The sequence below is a fragment of the Galleria mellonella genome, unplaced genomic scaffold (assembly GCF_026898425.1).
Source record: "Galleria mellonella isolate WM207_F2 unplaced genomic scaffold, CSIRO_AGI_GalMel_v1 utg171, whole genome shotgun sequence".
In the NCBI taxonomy this organism is placed as follows: domain Eukaryota; kingdom Metazoa; phylum Arthropoda; class Insecta; order Lepidoptera; family Pyralidae; genus Galleria; species Galleria mellonella.
Genome location: NW_026442014.1, coordinates 6,875,253 through 6,886,469, shown reverse-complemented (window position 1 = coordinate 6,886,469; position 11,217 = coordinate 6,875,253). Strand labels below are relative to the sequence as shown.

The window sequence follows — 11,217 nt, the reverse complement described above, 5'->3', positions numbered from 1 at the left end:
TGAAACGGCCGAACAGATTTGTATAAATTATAGTATTTATAGTTATATAGCTAAGTAGTAGTTATAGTTATCTAAGTTATAACTAAGTTAACACTTTGGATACTTTATACACCGATTCACAGAAACAAAATTGCAAGCTTAGTTGCAAGATACAGTTAGGTTGTAAAATATTTTTTATTGAAACGTCGGCAATAAAGGTACTATTAAGTACTTGTAGGTACTATTTGCCTATAAAGGCATTTACATCGCGTTAAGTCTCAATTGTGTATTTAAAATATTTTTTATTGACTATTTTTATCTGTAACTTCGTCCGCATAACTGAGATATGGGTTCGTATGTCGGGATGAGTAGTAATATTCTTCTCCATCTCATATAGAACATGTATACGAAATTTTATATTCATAATTCAAATAAGTATTAACCAACAAAATCATCTGTATAATCCGTGTTGAGTTAAATGCTTATAATATAAATAAATGCTTATAAAATAATATTTATGTTGTTTCTATGGTGTAACCATAGAAACAACATAAATACTCCTCACGTTGACCACTAGATGGAGTTGTTATTTTAGTATCTGTGTGCTACAACACGATATTATGATTTCTAACCTATCTATATAAGCTCAAGAGTATATTAAATAATAATAATAATAAAACTCATCTGTTAGAGTTCAAGGGTTTATTTATTTATTGAAACCTAAATTAAAACATACCTGTACTCGTGGATTTGAATAAGGGTTTGTTCATCGTCAACAATAACAAAAACTGCATGAGGTATTTTAAATATTACAAAATGTATTTCTAATTTCATTATGTAGTTTATTAAATAATAATTTACTTATTTTATACAAGCATAATATTTATTTAAAATAAATTAAACAAATTTATAACAAATAATAAATGTCAACAAATGCAAGGTAATTTTGAACCTGTGTTATAACAAAACATAAATAGTCTTCATCAATTACGTCAACAAGCAAAAAGACCATTTTTTAAATACACAATCATTCGTCTATTGCTAATTTTATATTTTTAATCTTTAAAGATTTGTTGTGACTGTTTAAAAACAACTTTTATAACTTGCGACATTAAATTACATAATAAAATATTACAAATCTTTTAAAACAAAACGTGCGTCTTCGTACCCTGAGAATAACACTTCAATATTGCAAAAGCGGTATCAGCAGCGTCTTTCCCTGTCTTCTTTCTACATTCTTCTAACAATTTCTTAGCATCTGCTTTATCAACACCTTCAGGTAACTTAGATAAGGCCGTCTCAACATTCAATTTTCCTTCGTCATCTACAATACCAGATTTTTTAAAGAAGCAAAGAGTAAACTTTTTCAGTGCATCATCATCACTCAATTTGCCTTGCTTAGCTTCCAATAGCAGCTCTGGTTTAACACCCGTCTCCTTCTGACATTCTACTGTATACTGTTGTGCCTTCTCTTTTTGAGCTTGAGATAGGTGAACATTCTGAAAAAGAAAGAGTATTCAATAATGTATTAAAATCACTATAATTTTTCTTCCACTGAAATTTTATTTACCTAAATAGGTGTGTTTGCATGTCTGTGTTGCATGTCTGGTCTGAATGGCAACGCATGGAGGGTATCATGAGCGAAACAGTATACTCTGTTATGTCCATGGTACGTGTCTCGTGTCTATAGGCGACGGTTACCACTTTACATCATTATATTTTATACTAAGTCGTATAATATATATATATATATATATATATATATATATATATATATATATATATATATATATATATATATATATATATATATATATATATATATATAATGATAAGCGCAGACAAAGCGCAAGTAAATTACAATAAATAATACATATTGGGTAGTTTTCCGTAGTTTTTTTTTATTGAAACATTTAAAGGGTATTTCTCTGATTTGGTGCAAATTACATGTCCGTCAAATTTTTAAACAAACTACGTAACCTAAGACTGTAATTTTTTTTTTAATAAAAGTCACATACGAATATGTTCTATGTAGAATAATCAGTTATGGAGTTAAATTAATAAATGAAAACAATATTTTACATCTGTAATTTTCATTACCTTCAGTGTCCTGCTCGTTACAAGTAAAACAAAGTAAAAAAAATAAAGTTTAAGCTGAAGGTTATACAGCATATTATTTAATAGGACGCCGTCAGTTATAGCAAAGTATACAATGTACATTAATTACATTTTCGTAAATACATACGTAAATTTGTTTCTACAAATTTATAATTACCTTCAGCAACTTTTGCAATGTAAATAATATATTTGTATGTATATTTATAATGTACTCCTCTGCCTGCATCGAACGTGTGCGTGTCAGTGAGGTAGTTAACAGTAACAAAATCGGGGGTGTATTATTTGAAATTATATAAAATGATGAATGAAATGATGATGTTGAATGTGGATGATTGATATGTGTAATTTCTGCTGTTTTAAATTTGTTTAAATGGTGACGTAAGCGTAATTCATATCTTCTAAATTAATGTACATTTTATTCGTGAGAAACGACTGTAAGGTGAATAATTTAAAAAAGAGTTAAAATAATTCATTACTCACAGTTTCATTACCATCAATTTTATTTAGTTATACAGAACTGAAAAAGCAAATGAATTTGTCATGCAAGTGGTGTAAAATACAAAAAATATACACTGTTATAAAAAATAGTAACGAAACTGTTTCTGATTCAGATAGCAATATAGCTAAAACGAAAACTAAAAAGACTCGTGAAGAAAATTATCTCAACATTACATAAGAGAAAAGAATATGAGAGAATAAAAAATGATCCCGAAGAACATATATCCATAATAAAACATTGTCCCACAACCGACTTTTGCATTATTTCAAAACCATGTTCTCATTACCTTTCACAGTAAAAACTTCATCGATCAGTATTTTCATAAATATAGGGTACAATTTAATACAGATTAGAGTATGTTTTTTATATATTTAAATATGCTTATTGAATAGAAATTATTTTTTCTCTCGATTTCATTAAATTTGCACCAAATTAAAAATTATCTAAATGTACTTAATCTTTGAAATAAATACTATAACAATAATATGACTATTACCAGAATTATGAATTGGATTCTACGCTAATACTAATTTTACTGGAATCGACCACCTTAAACAATCTTATAAAGGATCAATTAAGATTACACTAAAGATTCTTTAATTATCAGTACCATAACATATTATATGGTATTTAATTTATACATTTATTTATTTTATAGCAATCCATAATGTCTTCTAAATGCCATTTATAATATGTATCTAAAAATATTTTTTTCAGAAAACACTAAAGAATTATTCAAATAAAGTTACATTCAGATAGCATTATTTAAATAATTAGAGATTCTAAATATAAAAAAATCCTATTTCTTCTAATATTTATTTATACATGAAGATATAAAGACCATAAGATATTTTAATATGTTTTAAAAAGCTAAACAAATTTAAACAAAAAACAAACAATCATAACTGGATCACATCCTACATCAATAGACAAATATATTTATTATAATTATTATTAAAATTGATAATACTAAAATTATTAATAATTTAAATATTCCCTTCTTTATTTTTCTTATATATATTTTATTCTCCTACTATACTTACATGAGCTTCCACAGCCTGACCAGCTACGGCCATTACGAAAACCAAAAACAAGAATGTTTTCATTTTGTAAGACAACTGAGTTTCCTACCTTACTAACAAATTGTGCTGATCTACCGGTTATATTTACTCTTTTATATAGAACTCCGAAGGAAATCAAGGCAGGAAACTACTTTTGTCAGGAAGCCGATGTCTAATTAAGCGTATAAGTGTCCTATTGCGGACACATATTAGAATTTATTTAAATGGTACTAATTACATAGTTAATAGCTTTGGTTATCCTTAACAGCTTTTGGTTGAGTTTACTTTATGCCTATTTCTATAATCCTGTAAATAGCAAAGATATTGTTGGAAAGTGATATAGTCGACATTGATCATAAACATCACAGTATTAAAAGGGAAAAGGTGTAACGTAAGGGGGTAATGAGGTGTAATGGCCCCATTGTTAACAATATATCCTATCAGGTCGACCTCCACGTAGTTCCCCCTAGAAATCATTCTAGTTAATTCTTGTTGAATCCGTTACTATGGACAGACCTGCTTTTTCATCCCTCACTGGTACCCCGTCAGCGTATGGCATTAGCGCTAGCGGAATGACCATTTCATTATCACTCATTAAAAAAATAAGTAATGAGCAACTTAAAGCACTCTCCATATTTTGTCATTTTTAAAAATTATGCATATGGTATTGCTGATACAAGGTAAAGATGATTAAGAAAATGGTACTAAAGTATCTACATTTCTTGATAAAATGATATTAAAATCATTATCCTCTTTTTTGGGTACCGCACTCGTACTTTCAGTTAAACTTTACGTTTTCCCCTGTACAACCAAGTTTCCAAAAAACAATAAAAAAAAATTTTATGGCAACATTGTATTGGTGTAAAATTCGTACGTACAAATATCAATTTAGTGGAAGAAGTATTAATTTTCACCCAGCTTTTATACCTATTGGTATCTACCAAGGCTGTAATTGTACATCGATTTATTAATAAGTAGATTTAGAGACACCTTATAAATTTTGACTAATAATATACAAACATTTCAAATATAAATATATTTTGACATAAAGCTAAACAACAAAAGCGATGAGCAAAACCGTAACTCGTAGCTGTTTTAGAGAAGACTTTTTGGAAGCGATTGCTTTAAATTCGAATTTCCGAATCGAAGACTTATTAATAGTGTTTTTATAAAACATTGTGTTGTTTAAACCTTAATTGATTTAAAATATACATTTAACTAGTTCAGGTATATGCACTTGTTGGCAGTGAACGACAAGTACGGTCATACTGCTGTGTGCACAATTAACCTATTCAATATCTAGGTTACTGCATTGCATAAGGTAAAATAATTGTTTATGGTAATGTTCATAATTTAGCCTAATCCTTGTATTTACTAATGTTATAAAAAGTAAGTTTGTTTATTTTTATCCTTTCCCTAAAAATTAATTAACGTAATTTTTTTATATACACGTATGATTTGAGTTTAATAAGAACATAGGCTACGTTTAATTTTTTTTTACATATTTTATTTATACTTATATCATATAAGTAGGATTTTGGTACGTAAAATCTGAGTGCTTACTCGAAAATGTTTTTCGAAATTTTGTAACCGAACGAAACAGAATTTAATGTCAAAATTACATGATACATACCGTTTAAAAATAATGTTTAATGGTAGGATTTATGACGAATGAAATATTAAGCTCCTAGGCGAACGGGGTGACCGAAATGTTAAGCGTAATACCAGGTCAATTTCGGTATAAACAAAAACACGAAATTGAGCCCGAAAATTCGAAATTTCATTTCATGGTAGACTACCTGGTATTGGTAATATATTATCTACTGTTCATGTCTATTGGCAATGTTTAACACTTTACCACAGGTGATCTGTCGACATGTCTACCATTCCACATTGTACAAGAAACATAAAAATATTATTTTAATCAGATTTTATACCTACGCAGGTACAGAGTCAGTGTCATGTTACCTATTGTCTACGTAAGTATACTGAAGAACAATAACTGACAAGGTTATATTGTTATATTTATTATATATAATTACGTACAATTATTATACATTTTCTTACAATTTTCATATAAAAGTTTTAGTAAGATAATTATGCCAAAAATTAGAACTCGAATCCATACAAATGCCAAGAGAATGTAACTTTAGAAAGTAAAAGCAATAGGTGTAGGTAGATGGTAATATTGTTGTCAAAGTGATTGGTGTATAATTATCCTACGTATTCAAATATATTTATCTTAAATTTTGTTCGTTACAACATTCACAATAGTATACTCGTACCATAATGTTTGTTTTGTTCTGTTATTTATACTCTTACCACTTTTTGAAAATGGAAAAGCTAAATGTCGCTTGGTATTCTTAGTCTATCATCATTCTGATATTACTGTCACATCTTAAATACTAATATAATAGATTATAACTAGACGATAGACATCTACATAGACATATACAGACGTATAAAATATAAGGAATATATAAGAAAAATTATTATTAGAGGTCTTAATAAGACTAAAAGATGCTAAAACAATATCTTTTAGAAAATGTGTATGTCTATATTAAAATATATGAAATTACTGCATGAAATTAGGTACGGTTTTCACATTTGCATTCCTAAAGGTGTAACATAAAAACTGTTTTATCTTAATACGACATGTAAATGTAGTTTATTTTTTGGCCTTCCTTTTTCTAAAATCCACGCATACGAAGTAGCGGGCACAAAGCTAATTTTGTAATATAAATGACTCATTTATATTAGATAATTTCCGATTTTCAAAAATAATTACATCATCATTTCAGCCACTGACCGTTCACTGCTGAACATAAGCCTTCACCATAAAGGGGGTTTCATCAGTAGATGCACGCTTGGCAGGCAGTTTGGTAAGGGCAATTAGGCTTTTAGAAATGTTTTAGGAGGGATACTGCTGACTATCCCTCTACCATTAAGTTCTTTTTGTCGCCTCTTACGACACGCACAAAAAGAAGCGATGACCTATTTTATAAGCACACGGCAATAATAATATATTAAACAGAAACTTCAGTTTAGAAACCAGTGACGATCTATTTATTTTTTATCTTTAGTGTTGAAAAGTAAATCTATCTAAATTTATATAATTTCAAGAAATATTTAGAGACAGAATTCCCTCGTCACTTCAGAATATTTCCTTCCATAAAGATTCGGTCTCAGAAGGATCTAAAATATATTTATTTCTTTTTTTTATAAAAGATTGGCTATCACTGACTACTACAGATTATCTTGCTATGGCTTCTCACCCCGAGCTCGCCAGCCTCGATCTACTTACTGAGCTTAGGCCCAGTGACCACATTCTATTCGTATTGACCACTTTGTAAATAAGTCGACAAGTAATATTTGAGTGATTTTCATATTCATATAGATATTGAATTAATTTTATTACATCACTTCCACATCCCAGTGATCTAGCTGCGTTACCATATTAATGTAAGTATAAATTATATTATATTTATGTAATAAAATCGGTCATGAACCAATAGAGATTATACAGAAATACAAAGTCCTCTACTCGTATATGGGCACTTACCTAATAGTTATGCCATAAAACAACTTGAACTTAATTTAAAGAGTATGGCTTGATATGACATTAGAACTACTAGGTAACTCAAAATTATCAGCAGTGTCGACGAGGCACGAATGATTCCTCTCGTATTGCAAACGTGGCTAAGGCTTCGGTGATCACTTACACTATATTACTTATATCAAGTGGATTTCCAATATTTTAAGTGTACTTGAAAAACATATAAAAAATCTGATGTCTTGAAGAACCAAAAACAAAGTTCTTTAATAGATTGTGATATGATTAATTTGGTCCAAATAGTGGCCTTCTTCAATTCGTTTCATCTGTATACTATAATTTAAAAACTAAATAACTTTCATAGAAACAATGGCGGAAGACCGCGAATGTCAGTTAAGGCGACGGCGAGGCTCCGGCAACCCGAGCTTGCCTCTGAATCTTGATGTGGGTTACCAAATAGACGAAGGCTGCGCCAGCCAATGCACACCTTCACCAAGCCAATGTCCAAGTTCTAGACGAACATCTGCTGCAGCAATACTTGAATTCAAGAATAAGCAACAATCTTTTGATATTCAGGTACATACCTACTGATATTTATTTTAATCTAACAAAATTTATAAAGAAAGCTTTGTATCGCCTATTCCAAACAATAAAGTATTCTATTCTAAATTAGCCTCCATTAAAATATATGGCCACTATATAAGATCCGTTTTTTTTTTCCTGTTTTGCTTTGGTGTATTCCTAAGGATAAAATTAATAATGGTCGTCACAAGCGAGATAAATATTTCAGAGCCTTACATTTCTTAAATAGGTTATATATAATTATGACACAGCGCTATTACTCAAACCAGCTTTATATTTTAAGGTGGAAGATTGTGATGAAGAGGAAATAACAGTGGACAGTGATGACGAAGGTGATGATGTCAGCGTTGCGGGTGTCGATCGTCCTGTTACACCCACACCAATACAAGACTTTGGAGCCAGCATTGTCTATACTGAAGGTTTGCATTATAATATCTGTATAATTTCTATATACATCAGTCTGTTAAATTTTAATTATTTAAAAAACAGGTACATAAAATTTACACAATTAAACAGTAGTAGAAATAACAAATTAACGGGCGAACTGTAATTAACAATATGACTGAATTAATAATTGCTGTATTCATCTCTTATTTATCATATCTTATTTATTGTTATGTACGATACGTGTGGCAGGGCAGCGACCCCCACCTGGTAATATACAATCGTATGACACTAATATAATAAATTTTTAACTAGTCGAACTCTATACATAGAAGATATTTAAGAAATATTAATATTAGAGATCAATTTATAACAAGACCAATAGATGCCAAAACAATATATATTTTTTTTATTTTATCTGTCTGTCTATATGTTTGTTCCGGCATCGCGCAAAAACTAATGCACTAAATTAGATGTGTTCTTTACAGTTGTGTTCCTGAAGATCTAACTTAAAGTCGGATGTATTTTTCATCTAGATACCCCATTTTGAAGCGGTGTCTTTAATTGATTTTCCTACTTCTGAAATCCTCGCGTAATAACGAGCATAAAATTAATTACATATATATTTCATGAATTAAAAACTGACAACAATGTATACATACATGCGCCACTACTTCGGAGGACTAATGCGATGGCTTAACAAGAACAATCGGTATACTTTGAAGACAAATCTTTTTTTTTATACAACTTACAATGGCAAACAAGCTGGCGGCCCACCTGATGGAAAGTGGTAACCGTCGCCTATAGACATGAGCGGTACCATGGACATAACAAAGTATACTGTTTCGCCCATGATACCCCCCATGCGTTGCCATTCCTGAGGACTCCGGTGTTATTCCTCTGTACCCAGTAAATTCACGCCATATCCCACCCTTCAAACCGAAACACAGCAAATATTTGAAATCCTAAAAGCCGGCAGTCGAGAATAACCTTAACCCGATGCTTTATATATAGACTAATATGGACTGCTCAGCTTAAATTAAATTAACTCGGCCAAGGTTACAAAACTATTATTTACCTAGTTACGGATGGTAACAGCGACTTAAAAATATCTTATGAAACGTTTTCGTTTAGTTCTGTTTCAAATATAAGACTTTTTTTTTCTTTAATTTTTTTTTCTTGTTCAACTTAGAATTACAAACAAGCTACTAGCCCACCTACTATAAAATGGTAACTTTCACCTATATATGCCGCGTGATGGTCATGATCCCCTCATACATATCTTTTCTTAGGAACTATGGTGTTACTCTATGTTTGAAGCATTGTACTGTTCCAACTTCTGTTCATGTAATGATTATTGTCATACAATAATTATTTAAAAATTTATTTCAGGTCCACAAGTTATGGATTTTTTAAAAGTGAAAGCATTGGAACACGACTGCTATACGGATGTCTCAGATGCCGAGAGTGATGACGAAGAAGGAAATTAATATTAAAGAAATAAATCAAATAAATTTCTTTTTTATAATTATGTATAATTGCATATTTTTAAAAAGCAAAATTAACACAATATTTCTTTTATTATGAGTTTATGATACGTACCTAAATTATAATCTGAGTCATTTCTGAGTACTGTCGATGATAATCAGACGAGATTTATATAAGAAATAACATAGTGAGTATCAAGATCATCGCTTAGTATTATTTTTTTCTAACCTTCAAGTTTTCCGTCGATATCATATAATATCGATCAATAAATATGAGTATTACTCGTATTTATTGATGCGATTTTTCTTAATTTGAATCGAAAATATTTTAAAATATTTATATCTTAAATGTAAGATTTACATGTTTATAGTAACAACTATATTAGTAACTTGTCTTATATTTATATCTAATATGAATGACTTAAATTATGATAAAATAAATAAATTAAATAATATGGCTAAATCTACCTGTTTAATATACGAGTATAAGCGTAACTGAGCTAATTTTTTTTTTAGTCACATCTTTGAATAATAAATATGTCCAATGAGGTAAAATGTACTAACTACTAACATTATGTACCTACCTACCCAATTAAGTACGAACAAATAGGTATATAGGAATAAAATTGTCACGAAAATTTTATATTTTTGTTTTATTCAATTATTTTAAATATAAATTAACTTCTATACTATGGCATCCAGTTAAATATGATAGGTACAATTTCCAAAATTTGTGAATGACTTTTTTTTTATGGTAACCCCGCCTGCGCTAACGGGATACGCTGGCGGAGTACCAGTGAAGGGTAAAAGATGAGAATGAAAACAAGCCAGTTACCCCATCATGATGAATTCATCAGGAATTAACCATGATAGTTTCCAGGGGGAACCGCGAGGAGGTCGACCTGGTTGGGTATATTGCTAGCAATGGAATTCACAGTCTCCATTACTAACAATCCCTTCCCCCCCTTGTGAATGACTTAGATAAGTAAATTTGACTATTATGAAATATACCTAATATAATATTTTAGAATTTACACTACATCAGTGCAACAGACAGAAAATTTAAAAATTCTATAGATATCAAGACTTCTGCCCAGTACAGTAATACTAGAATAATATCTTTCTCCAATAAAGAAAACCGTACCCAGCAGTGGAAAAATAATAATAAGTACTACACGATCACACCGATAACCTGATCGTCAATATATAAGTAATAGAATACCCTGTGCTGTAAGTAACCAGGGCACGAACATCTGGTTGTATAGTACGGATAAAAATAAATAAAACAAAAATAAAATCGTATTGCTAATTGTATCAAAAGCATATTTTCATGCATTCTTTAACAATTATTATGTAAGCAATTGATGTCACCTAAGTATTTACGTAGATGCTTGTATTATTTTTCTCTCTCACACAGACTCGTTTGGCAGGTTACCTATGTAGATGTAAATATCTGCATTTTTTTTTTAAATAAATAATAGATATAGACTGCAAAAATTAAATTTGGTTATTGTTAAGCAGGCAAACAAGCTGACGGTACACCTGATGCTTATG

At 29.9% G+C, this 11,217-nt stretch overlaps 2 protein-coding genes and 1 long non-coding RNA gene across 3 annotated transcripts; 2 read left to right on the top strand and 1 right to left on the bottom strand.

Annotated features, from left to right (window-relative positions):
* Window positions 1-777: 777 nt before the first annotated feature.
* On the bottom strand, window positions 778-3,766 carry LOC113518122 (B1 protein-like). The gene is made up of 2 exons (XM_026902893.3): window positions 3,640-3,766; window positions 778-1,478 (listed from the first exon to the last, which is right to left on the bottom strand). The coding sequence occupies exons 1-2, from the start codon at window positions 3,700-3,702 to the stop codon at window positions 1,122-1,124; spliced, it is 420 nt and encodes a 139-aa protein (XP_026758694.2). The 5' UTR covers window positions 3,703-3,766; the 3' UTR covers window positions 778-1,121.
* A 1,121-nt stretch (window positions 3,767-4,887) lies between these two features.
* On the top strand, window positions 4,888-6,664 carry LOC128200209 (uncharacterized). Its single transcript, XR_008252609.1, has 3 exons — window positions 4,888-4,978; window positions 5,603-5,636; window positions 6,459-6,664. It is a non-coding gene; the product is annotated as an uncharacterized LOC128200209 (long non-coding RNA).
* Window positions 6,665-6,961: 297 nt separating this feature from the next.
* On the top strand, window positions 6,962-9,746 carry LOC113518037 (uncharacterized). Its single transcript, XM_026902788.3, has 4 exons — window positions 6,962-7,119; window positions 7,575-7,786; window positions 8,076-8,211; window positions 9,569-9,746. Exons 2-4 carry the CDS (start codon window positions 7,580-7,582, stop codon window positions 9,664-9,666), a joined length of 441 nt encoding a protein of 146 aa, XP_026758589.1. The 5' UTR covers window positions 6,962-7,119; window positions 7,575-7,579; the 3' UTR covers window positions 9,667-9,746.
* The last annotated feature ends 1,471 nt before the right edge of the window (window positions 9,747-11,217 follow it).